Here is a 12,951-nt window from a genome sequence, read left to right on the forward strand (position 1 = left end):
TGGGACAAAAAAAACGCAGAAAAAGCTGAATAACGCGAAAACTACCAAAAATATCTTTACCAAAAGACATAGCAGAATTCTCCTGAATGAGCTGAACGTTTTGATACCAAAATTGTTGAAATCGGTTGAAAACTGCGGGACTAGTTAGAGTCAGAAAAATTTTAAGTGAACAACAATAAGTGGGAATGCATAAGCATTCCCACTTGATAATAATAAAGAGAAACAGAAAAACAATAAGTGGGAATGCATAAGCATTCCCACTTGACTAAGGTAAAGCTCTGTCACTAGCATACTAAATAGACAAAAGCCATGTGTATTGGCTATTTTTGTGTAACCAAAAATCTAGTTACCTGAACTGAACAAGGGCTGCACGGTGGTACAGTTTGTAACAATGATGCCTTGCAGTAAGGATGTATTGGGTTTGATTCCCAGACCCAGGGACTTTTTGCGTCGAGTTTTCATGTTCTCCTCATACATATGTGGGTTCTCTCCAGGTACTCCGGCTTCCTTCCCCTCCAGCTTAGTTCAAAATGTCTGGAGTAGTGTTGAGTTCCAGGCTTATAGAATAGCCCAAACAAAAGCCTTGGTATGACTTAGAAACTATGACCTGGATGACTGAGAATATTCAGCAGTATGATTCTTTGATAATACTATCATTACCTCCGGCTCCTTTGCTAAAACGTAATCATTCTGCTTTGCACTGTCACAAACTACCTGTAGCACATACTATTTACTCATTTATTGGAGATTCAGTTGTGTGTTTCTAAACGGCAGAGTGAAACCATTTGCATATCTTATTCATTGCACATGCAATCTTTGTAGATTGTGAAAAGCCCAGTTATGAGTTGTACAGCACATACAGATACACATTATCATATTCATCAGATTAAAAACAAGGCTATATAAAATATTTATCATGGACAATAATGCTCAATTGGCCATGGGCCTGAAGGAAGTTCAGCGGGGAAAAAAAAGCAATCTTTTGGGAGTTTTTTTAAATGCTGCTTCGCAATTCTTATCAGTAATGTTTGAAAATCATTCCCTTAATAGCCGATCAACAGTGCTACTCGTAAATACAATTATTATCAATATATTGTTTGTAAAAATGCATTGCTCACTTTCCTTTTCTTATCTCCTGGTCTCTCCATCATTTTCTTCATTATATTTTCGATTAACACCCAAAATACATCAATAACAGTGTTTCTTTGACAACCACTCTGACTAATGGAGGGAAACTGTGGTGCTGTGGCCATCTTTCCCAAAAACAGTACTTTTTAAAGTAGACTATAGTCTAAGTCCATCCCTGGAGAGCCCTACCCCATCAGCACATACATGCAAAGTGAAGGATTATAGAATACAAATGAGAGGTGAGCTGTGAAATCAGTATTAACCTATTAATCCTGTCTGCTAGGACATCTTGTTCTTCAAACATACCACATAACAAACAAGTGGAAGTACCTAAAAAGGCAGCAGATGCATGTTGCTCTATTGCTGAATACCAGGAATTTCACTGTTATTTTACCAGAATAAAGGTCCATCCACTCACATGCTGAAGGAAAATGCAGGCCCACAGCACTTCTTCCCTCATGCCCCTTTGTAATGTCGGGGCCCCATAGCAGGCTACAGCTACAGAATAACAAAAGAACAACAGGGACCTAGCTGAGTCTTAGAGCCACAGGCTTACTGAAGCTTTACTAAAACTACAGCTTTGCTTTTTATTTATTCATCACAGGGCATTTTTCTCCCTCACTGCTGTCATATCTGAGTGCTTTATATGTCTGAGAAATGTAAAACACAACTCAGTTACAATACAGCTTGTCAAGATTTTAAAATCTTACATTGTGCTGTTAAACTAATCGTCCGAAAATGAAAATTATGGCACATCCATATAAAACCAGAGGAAAGAGTATTAACAAGAAACAAGCCCAAAAGACTACCGTAGTACATTTTGAGGAGCTGATGGCACCACTGTAAGCCACAAAAATTGGGTTCATAGAAGATTTGCAAAAAGTATCGATTAAAAGAAAACCATACAAAGTTATGTTTTCAGTTTACTAAAAGCAGTATCAAACATGTAAAAAGATTTACATGCCAAATACTGTGTGAAGGAAACCTGGTGGAAATCTCCTTGAAAATACCACAGCCCCATTTATTTATTTCTAAGACCCTTCAGGTTCTCACTAGTCAAGTCATTAGATTTCAGGTATCACCAAAAAAGTTGTCAAGTATCGACTCTCAGAAAATGTCTGGTCTTGCGAAAAACACTGTTACTTCTTAGGTTTTAGGAACAAATCTATTAGACCTTAGGTATAAGGAAAACAACCAAGCTTTTTGTTTTTAATTGCGAGAATCCTCAACCAACCAAGCACATGTTTTAACTCAACAAAGTAACACGAATATTGAACATTGAAGAATTCTAAGCCATTTATAAAAAAAGTGTGATATTTGGTTGCTTTAGAACTTCTATAGATTAAATTAACCTAGATTTCAGACCAATTAAAAGGAGATTATTCATAAAGGCAAACTTGATAGTCTTCCTTTAAAGATGTAAAGCACTATATGAAAACAAACTTTACTTTCTAAATAAAAAGGCTAAATATTCAGATTTTGTATGTTGAATAAGAATTTTAAAAACTTGTGCAAATGCCTGGCTTGTTCCTTTGTCAATTGTCCAATTGTTATTTGTAATTTTACTAAGGGTTACATAGTAACTATTCAGTAAACCTTACTTTCACATACCTCATCCACTGTGCTGGTTAGGGCTTGTTTTCCAGAAATAATGAAAAGAAAGAACAAAACTTATTCTAAACATTCTTTTTTGGGTTTTAGGCTTTATGAACATATCTTATTGAAAGCAGCTAGAGGGCCCCCTTGTGGTTTCACCAAAGGTCTGCCTGCCTGTCTGTAGGTCACCATTAGGTAACCAATATTTCTGCATTAGGTAACCTATAATTCTGCCTTGATTCAGAGCAAGACAATTGACAAGTGGAAGATCTACATCAGTCATAGAACTGTTCACCTATCAGGATGGCAGACTCCCTGTTGAAGCGGTGCCAACTGCTGAGAAAGACCTCACAGCCTGTGAAGCAGAGGGGCAAATGGGAGAGTAAAATTGAATTTCTCCTTTCTGTGACTGGTGCCACTATTGGACTTGGCAATGTGTGGAGATTCCCATACCTTTGTTACAAGAATGGTGGAGGTAAGTGTTTTATCTGTTTCTTTTTTCGATTTTCAAAATCCAAGATTTTCGCAGATGATGAAAATGAACTGCTGTCATTTTTTTTAACAAATAAAATCTTATGTAATTGGATCTAATATAAGCGTTATCTTTACCATATGTAGTATCTTTCTTTGATAAGATTAAATAAGTTTGACTGTTTTTAACAGAAAAGCACTTTTATCTACTATTTAGCATTTATTGTAACATTTTATGTATCTTTTGGTGAAAGTGCCTATTTAAGGGCTGACCCAGCCATCTCTGAAGCCCACCTTGGTAGTGACAAAGCTTCCAACTTAGAGGCACAGATGTCATCTGACATGCCATCAGTGCCAGCAGTGGTGGTTTTGGATTCACTGACTGATTTCCAGCCTTTTCTCTCTCCACAACCCATTCATCAACAGAGTCAATGACACAAGCAGAGCAAGCATAGTCTCCAACATCCTTAGAAAGTTCAACATTGCTTTTACCTGAAATGCTGTTGAAAACAATTGGTTCTGGTGGAGTATTGGTCCAGACAACTTCATCTGTGGTTTCTTCCTCCATTGACATCAGTCGCTGCAGCAGTAGCCACTGTAGCTGCTTTTGCCTATCTGTCCACATCTCTACATTCAAAGCACTCAGTTACACCTGACCTTGCATAAACCACATATTAACCCTACACATGTTTAGCACATCAAAATACATTTAAAGGCTTAGTTGCTGAATCTAATTTATGCAGGGTCTGTATATATTTAAGTTTTGATTCCCTTCAGCCTAAACCCACTGTCTTAAATTCACTGGCCATTCTTCCATAGCAGATAAGCTCCTATGTCAGCACTTCATTAGATACAAACAGGAATTCTGCAAATATTATTTTGCTCTAGAAACCTGGGAAAGCCCTACACTCTGCCAATCTCAAAAACCTTGCTAGAAGACTGGAAAAAGGAACACCTCTTTTAATACATCCAGATCAAACAGGCTTCATAAAGGGAAGACAGTCTTCCATTAATGCACTTGGGTTAATTCATCTATTCTACTCTCAAAAACTTAGAAGCCACAATTGTCTCACTAGATGTAGAAAAAGCATCTCATTATGTTAAATGGAAATTCCTGTTTACTATACTATACAAATTTGGGTTTGGGCCATCCTCCATAAACTGGATGAAAATGTTGTATAGTTCTCCAAATGCCTGTGTCAGGACCAAATTCTCCAACCTTCAACCTCCAGAGAGGCACCAGACTAGGAGGCCCACTCTCTACTTCACTTTTTGCACAATTTATTGAAACCCTAGCAGCTGCTATCAGGCAGAGTAGAAATATAAAATGTTGAGCATAAGATAAGTCTTTATGCAGATGATATATTACTTTTCCACCAGAATCCACAGGTTTCTCATACTAACACAACTGCACTAAATAAAAATAACAATAATATAATGATAAAAATAAACAAGTTCTCAGCACCTTCTGATTACTCTATGAACTGGTCAAATTTACGATTCTCCCTGTAAATTGTAGCCCTACAAATATATCAACTAATTTTCTGAAGTCAAAAAACTTTAGATACCTGGGAATAAACATCTCCCCCAGGCATTCGTAGCTAACAAAGCTGAATCACAGCCAAGTCTTAAAATCTATAGAAGATGATCTCACAAAATGGAATCCCTTGCCCATTATACTAACTGGTAGAGCAGCCACCATAAAAAAAAGTGGTTCTTCCTAGAGTAAATTTCCTGTTAAATGATCCCCACAAGACCATCCTCTGCATGGTTTAACCCTTTAAAGCCCAATCCAAGAATAAAACAAAATAAAAAAATAACTTTTATTTGGTTTGAAGTCCTTATATGGCCTTTTAACAAAATATGTAAAAAGAAAAAACAGAAATACATTTTTTATATTAATAATTTATTACTATGCGATAAGTCAAGATAATTTTTTGTGTAGTCTTCTGCCCTCTGTTATCAGGTATATCTGATTGTGTACAGTAGGATTTTTAGCAAAGTTTTTACCATTAAATTATGCAAAAGGTGTCAGACGCAAATCATTTCAAAAAACTGTATGTATCAAATATGATACATTTGGCATTGCAGGGTTAAGTCATTAGATTCCTGTATTTCAAAATTTTTATGGAAAAATAAACCACCAAGAATCAGCTTAAAAACTCTGCAAAAAGCCAAAGATTGTGGTGGCTTAGAGTTACCAAACTTCCAGCACTATTTTTTATCCAATAGGCTGCAGTATATCTTACGTTTGTTTAAAAGTAACCCAAAACAGGAAGAATGAATGGTTATTGAACAATCTTGTCATTCTGTGACAATCTGGAAAGAGTTATTGTTACCATTTATCAGTCCGAGCATTAAACATTGTAAATGTTTTAAACGCATCAACATCAGCTCCTCTTTGACAGCTTTGTGGGAGTTTCTTAAAATAACCATATCCACTCTTTACGTGCAATTTAACACCCATCTGGAACAACCCTGACATCCTGCAAAACAAAAAAATGCAAATTTTTTTTCGATATTTCACACACTTATAAAACTATATGAAATAAATAGCAACACATTTTTAGAATACCAACCACTCAAGGCAGTAATTAATACAAAATATATTGTAAAGCAACTAGACTTACAACTGCCAAAATACCTCTCAAAGATATACAGACTACTAACCATTATAGATAACTCAATGTCGTTACCAACCCTTAAATGGGAGACACACTTATCTTTACAACTAGATCACAATTTTGGTCAGAAATATGCTTTAACACCTTTAGAATACTTAAAAATAAAAATGTACAACTCAAACAATATAAAATACTTCTCAGAACACATTATACAGGACAGAGGATGTTCAAGATAGGTCTTACACACACACCAATATCTGTGCATAGAGAACACACCTGATGAATATATGCATGCTTGTGGTTCTGCGCACCGGTTCAGAGACTCTGGACTGAGGTCTGTCAGGATCGCTCAGCATGGGTTACTTACATGTAATATTCCAGCACACCCCACACTGTGCTTACAGGGCAAGCTGGGTGGCAGCAGCATAGATGTTAACTCAGCACCTGTAGTACTCACTGCCCTAGGTATCACAAAGAAACCTATTCTTCTGAACTGGAACACAAAGATAAAACTGTCTATTAATCAGTTTAGAAATAGATCACTTTAAAAGATAGTCACTTCAGTATTGAAACAATGTCTGCCTTCTCAAAACATCAGCTGACTGATACTTGTACTCTCTGGTCCTCTCTGATTAGTTCCATCATTAAATGGGGAGAGTGGGTCGATGTCTCCCTGCTCTTGGTGGGTCTGGGGTTTGCTGTGGGGGGGATCCCAGGGTTGGGGGGCCCTGGTGCTCTTCTGGGTGTGGGGGTTGGTTAGCTTGCTGTGGGTGTGTCGTGTATGTAGTCTGGGGGTCGGCCTTGGTGGCCCAAAGATGAAGCTGCCGTGTGGTGGTGAGTGGGGTTGGCGGGGGGCTGGGTCACCCAGGTGTGGGTTGGAGTGAGGGGTTGGATGCCAGGTTAGGGGTTTTTCTGTGTTCGGGGGGGATAGGTTGCTTTGGATGTGTTGGCTGCTGGGGGATAGGGTTGCCCTTTCTGGCAGTTTGGCCTCATCACCTGGGGGGAACACTTCTCCACCTAGGCTTACATATCCCCACGCCTCTCCCCTCTGGCACTAGTCTTCAACATTTACTCACACACTTAAGGTCTTGGCCACTAGCACATAAGACACATACTGTATACATAACACACAGGGCTGTTGGGGGTGGGGAGCGGTGCAAAAGCTGGAGAGCGGGAACCACGTTGCCGGCTCTGTGCAGCTCCTGGCTCCTAGCATCACCTGATACTGAGGGCCCTTGTTGGGGGTGGGGCTTTGGAGGAGCTCCACTGTCTGTCTCTGGTTTGCATCCTTCTACATTCCCTCCCCTGCCATTTTAATTGCATCTTAGCTCACAACACTGTGGTGCTCTTGCACCCCTATATCCTGGGGGCTGCTTGGGGTTCAGTCTACGGGCTTGGGGTGGCAGTGGCTGAATTGGTCGGTGCACTTCTCGATAGACAAGAGGACCGGACTATTCATTTATTTATTTGTAATTATTTATTTTTTTTACTTTAGTTACACTTTTTTCTCATTAAAATTTGTCTTATTTATTTATCTATCTATTTATTAATTCTGTTACTTGAATTTAGGTATTTCACTTTAGGTGTGTGTGTGTATGGATGCTATGGAGGGAGCCTGGTCTGGGAATAGGTGTCCTCTGGCCTCCCCTCACTATTCGTTGCTACACTCACCCGTGGCCACATTTGGCTCTGAAGCGCTGCTCTGGGTGTGCTGGGCCGGGTGTTGGCCCGCCCTGGCTGTCTGTATGGGGCTGCCCTTCCCTCTTGTGTGTTGGGCGGGGTCTCTGCTGGGGGCACTCGGGCATTGGGGCCCTGTTTTCCTCTCGTGGGCCGTACTGGGGCGGCCTGGTGGACTGCTGCCCCTGGTGCTTGGGGCTGCCCCTCGCCGTGGGTGTGTACCCTTGGCCTCCTCTGCGGTCCTCTGGGTGGGTGTGTGATGTCCGCCCCTGTGGTGGGTTGACAGATTTATGTGCTGTCGGGGGCTCCTGGTGTCCTGGATCCTGTGCTCCCTATGCTCCCTCTGGGCTCCTGCAGCGAGTGGGAGGAGTGCGGCCCTCTTTACCCATCATGTTTGGTATCAGAATGTATGTGGTATACTAAGAATAAATAAATCCTCAATGGTTGGGTAGCAAGAGAGGCTTTATATTGGTAAAGGCTCCATTGAAAGACTAAAACTGTTGAGCACAACTATGCAGTCAGAAATTCGGTCTACTTGCCATGATCCTGAACAGGACAAGGGAAAAAGATCAAATAGTGTAATCTGGTTGGATAAAACAGCCAAAGTGGGGATTGGTATAAACTCGTCATTTTTTAAAGCTTCACTTAAATAATACATTTTAAACCTCAAATGGAAAAACAAAATAAAAGGAAAAATTCCTTGTTTGTGCACACAAATTTGGCCATCAAAGTTGATTGCAATTAACAACTTCCCAAAAAGGAGTTGTTTTTTCATGGGTCACATTGATGTGGAGAGATGTTTTTCCCCTTTGACCATTTTGAAAATATGGCTTTAATTCATTCAGTTTAAAAAAATGTTTTTGAGTCCTTATAAATATTGAATGGTTATTTTTTTAGGTGCATTCTTCATCCCTTATATCCTCTTCCTTGTTACCTGTGGAATTCCCATGTTCATTCTGGAAACAGCGCTGGGTCAGTACACCAGTCAGGGGGGAATCATGTGCTGGAGAAAGGTCTGCCCATTGTTTGAAGGTAAGCAAGCTCTCAAAGAATGTAAGACTGTGATTACAAAGCTGCACATTTTAGGAAATAAACGGAAATCATAAACCATCTTATTTTCAGGCTTGGGATATGCCAGCCAGATGATCATTTTTTATGCTAGTACCAGCTACATCGTAGTTTTGGCCTGGGCTTTCCTCTACTTCTTCGCTGCATTCTCCAGAGAGTTACCCTGGACATCTTGTAACAACACATGGAACACTGGTAAAAGCACTAAATATGACACATTGCTCTAAGACATATCACAACATTGAAGTAAACTATATACTGTGTAAGAGCGTACACAATTTCAAGGATTTTAGACATATGGTACATGCAAAAGTACTCTTGCCAACTAGTTCTCATATACAAAAAAAAAAAAAAAAACATGATAAAGAAGTTCTTTATTGTTGTGTCATGCTTTTTTATAAAGCATGACACCCAGGCAGGGAGGAGAAAATAAAAGTTACCTTAATGCTGCACAAATCTGGCATTTGATGAAATAGGAATGGAACTATTGACTTAGCCCTAAAGTAAGTTTGTTGTTCAGATTACACTAAATTTGCACATTCTCTATGACTTGCACAACATTATGTGCATACAGTAAAATCCCAAAAGGAACACTTAAATGATTGCATGAACTAAATATCGCATATAATATTATAGGGTGTGTTGTGAGTGATCAACAAAGATGCACTATGGATAACAAGTGCAAGAAGGTCAGGGGCCCAACAATTTATATGAGAATTTTCTATGTGTTACTGCCTTCAACATGGAAAGCTTGGGAGAGTAGAACGGATTTATTCTGAGTGCCACATTTTGGAACAACAGTGCACAAAGATGGCTGGCATGCCATTTATGTGGCGTTGTGCGATTTAATACAAGTATGTCATTTAATATTTGATTAGATCACTTCCTTTTTGTTATATATGTGTTCTGTGAACACATACCCAAATGGCTGTGTGTTGGACAACAAATGCAATAGTAACTTTGCATATAAGCATATAGCTTTTCTCGCACAGAAAAAAGCTGCAATTAGGAAAGGATTCAATTTATTTATGCAGGTAACACAATCTTATTCTTTAAAATATTTCTATCTAAGGAAAACCAGCTGATTGTGGATTCTCATAGAATCTCTGTAATCCCTTGCACTGAGCATGCATGTGGGGACAGTTGAGAGGAAAGCTCCCTAGCAGAACCAGGCTCAGGGAGAGCGGCCATCTGCTGAGGTCGACTGAAGTTCAAGGAGACAAAAGCAGATAAAGAAATAAATGAAATAACATATCTGTAAAGATTGTCAATCATCCAAGGGCACAAAGAGCTGGGTGCGCTTAGGGCACCCCATGTGCGCACCCAGCGCGATGCGCCGAGGGCGCAATGCCGAAACCAGAGGGGGATGTAGGGCACGATCGGAGATGGGTGTCGGTGCCAGCCGCAATGGATTTAAGGGTGCAACAATGCACTCGCCAAGATGAATTTAGGGGCGGCATAATGCACTCGCCGTTGGTTTTTTGGAGCAATGCCAGGGTCTGTGATGGCAGCAATCAGCTGTTAGAATATTTTTTTTCTGATGCTGAGCAAGGCTCTTTATGAAATATGACTGAATTTGTATTGCAAAGATTAAGGGTGATAAAGACAAATCACAAAAGACCTCTTTATAGTATCGATTCATGAGGGCTAAGAATGCACAATTAAATTTTATTTATAAAATATAAAAACCTTTTTTTTTATTTCAACTTTACAGTTATTATATATTATAAGTTCAGGTTTGTTTTCGTTATGTGACAAAATATGCAAAGAATGTTTGCAAGCAATGCTTTTGTACTTCATTCAGGATTTTCGACTGCATTTTTAAATAAATAGCCATGCAAGTTAAAAACCCCTTTTCTATATTTCAGATCACTGTGTGGTAATAAACAACTATAACGGCTCCTCTAACTGGACCTCCTCATTGAATGCATCCTTTTCATCTTCAGTTCTGGAGTATTGGCAGTAAGTCTTGAGACATTTTAGTTATATACAGACTTTTTTGGAGTTCATCATCAATTATGAATCATTCTTTGCTACCTTTGGCTGGCACAGAGATCTAATCAGATAAAATATTGAAAGAAAAACTATCTTTTAAAGTTAAGCACTTTTACTTATTCTTACCTGTAGAACCTCAAAAGTACTTAAAGTGTTACTCACACAATGTGACCATGTGAAAAATTCTGAAAAAGGCAACCATCAAAAGACACTGATTTTCAACTATGCTTCAACAGAAAGTTTTTTAGAAAAGAAACACAGCCCTGGACAAAAATTATGGCACCCATAACAAGGAGAGGGCCACCTGCAGAGCTAGTTACCTTTCGTATATCTGCCTCATTTGTATATTGGTTTCTATCTCCTCGAACTTCAGTCGGCTTTGGCAGATGGCCGCTCACACTGAGTCTGGTTCTGCTGGAGGTTTCTTCCTGTTAAAAGGGAGTGTTACACTCCACTGTCGCTACATGTATGCTCAGTAATAGGGATTTCAGAAGAGTCAAGGACAAAATGCAAGTGAAAATCATATTCGGATGCTCTTTTAGAAGGAACTTGTCTTACAACTCAATGACTAGATGCAATCAACTGGTTACCTAAACTATCTCACAGTATTATCTCCGTAACGTGCCTTGAGTTAATTGGAATGATATAAATAAACTGAATTGAATTGAACAGGATTGCAGTTTCAGTTTCAACGAGCCTATTTGTAAACTAATTCCAAGGAAATTATATAGGTATACCCATTAAGATTCCACTAGCTGACCAACACTAAGCACAATACCCCCCCAAAAAGGAGAACAGCATGTAGGTCATTGATTTACATCTCACTTGAAATGCACGAGGAAGGATCAGCCTCTGTGTGCTTAAATATAGCAGGGCTCAAACTTATGGTTCAGCTAGTGTTGACAAAAAGGTCTGGACAGGTATGGAAATGTTTTCTTAAAAACTGCGCAAAAGTCTGGTTGCCTCTGATTTAAGTCCTTTTTCTGGTTTTTAAGACATCTTTCTATGTTTCTTGTTCTTTATAACTAGCCTTGTTTAGTTTGAATTCAAGTGTTCATCATCGTTTTGAGTTTTTCTTATTAGGTTATTATTTAAACCTTCCAGTTTCTTCCTGTTTTATACTTTATTAGCTATAGAAGTTAGCTCTATATTAATGTTTTGGTAGTTTTCCCTGTAAAACTCCTGAAGGGAAAACTAAGTTTCCCTTTTTTCTCTGTTTTGATTATCAGTGATGTTATTATTTTTCCCTTTGTTTATCACTGGTTTATACTGCTTATGTTCACGTCTTCCCTGCTAATGTCTATAACTGTCCATAATTGGCAGGTTTTATTTATTTATTTTTTAATTCTACATTTCAAATCGTTATGCAGTTCCTGTCTTTTTATAAGAAGAAGTACTAACTTGGAATGATAATACTGTTTGAACCTGGCTGTTTATTTTCTATTATATGCCAAATGGTTATGACATCTGCAGCAAAAGAATCTGGCGTTGCTATAATGAATATGAAGGCATTTAGGATACAGCCCCCAGTTATGGTTTCTGTGATTTATCTCATGTTTCTGGTCCAGAGCTCCATCTAGGGACCTCCAGGGGTTTGCACTGTTCTCCGGAGCTCTGTTGAGGATCCATGATGTGGCTTCAGCACATTTCAGGGTCCTTGAAGCTTCCAATTCCTGTCCCATGTTTAGAGCTTCCCTACTATCTGAGGTTCTTCTTGTATACCTAATTTCACAGCTCCTCCATAGATCAGGATCCTCCATATATTCATTCTCAACATAAGTCTCTGAGCTCCATCATAGATTCAAGACTCCAAATTTCCACTATGACATCAAATATTCTGAATATCATTTAAGTCTTTAGAGTACTTGCCTGAGATTAGGTCTTCTGGTAACCCACTCGGTCTCTTAATTCCATCATGCTGAGCACCAGTCTAATGGTTTTCTGCAATCTCAGCTCTCTCTGAGCCAACAGCAGCTTTCAAGACTCCTACACCAGTGTCTACCTCCAAGACTTTTTTATCATTAAGTTACTAAAGCCAGGCATACACTGTGCGATTTTTTCAATCCGGAAGCCAAACGAGTAGAAGAGGAATATAAAGCTCACTCGAGTGAACCACGCTGCCTTGACAATTTGTGCAATTTTGTGCTGAAAGCCCTAAAAAGAAAATATGTATTTGGACAAAGACATGGCTGAGCAAACATGGCTACTACGGTCTTTCAATTTTATAGAGAGAACTCCATTTCACTCCCACCCCCGTTATGCTTGTGTGTTTTCATCTGAGAGGAAGAAGAAGAATCCGTGTTTGTGCATGCCCACTGAGTGATTTGCCCCAATATCAATCCCCTTAAAGTGCTTTTGGTTGGTTTTCTAGGTGGCAAAGTTGACCTCAAGA

General features: G+C 39.1%; 1 protein-coding gene across 1 annotated transcript in view; it reads left to right on the plus strand.

The window, feature by feature from the left end:
- The first annotated feature begins 2,949 nt into the window (after positions 1-2,949).
- LOC107100099 (sodium- and chloride-dependent GABA transporter 2-like) overlaps positions 2,950-12,951 on the plus strand; it is a 24,587-nt gene continuing 14,585 nt past the window's right edge. The window contains exons 1-4 of the mRNA XM_015398464.1: positions 2,950-3,199; positions 8,394-8,528; positions 8,619-8,759; positions 10,433-10,526. Of these exons, the coding sequence (XP_015253950.1) occupies positions 3,028-3,199; positions 8,394-8,528; positions 8,619-8,759; positions 10,433-10,526 (542 nt within the window). The 5' untranslated portion in view covers positions 2,950-3,027. The remainder of the gene's footprint in view (positions 3,200-8,393; positions 8,529-8,618; positions 8,760-10,432; positions 10,527-12,951) is intronic.

The sequence above is a fragment of the Cyprinodon variegatus genome, unplaced genomic scaffold (genome assembly GCF_000732505.1).
Source record: "Cyprinodon variegatus isolate N-32 unplaced genomic scaffold, C_variegatus-1.0 Scaffold936, whole genome shotgun sequence".
Taxonomy (NCBI): domain Eukaryota; kingdom Metazoa; phylum Chordata; class Actinopteri; order Cyprinodontiformes; family Cyprinodontidae; genus Cyprinodon; species Cyprinodon variegatus.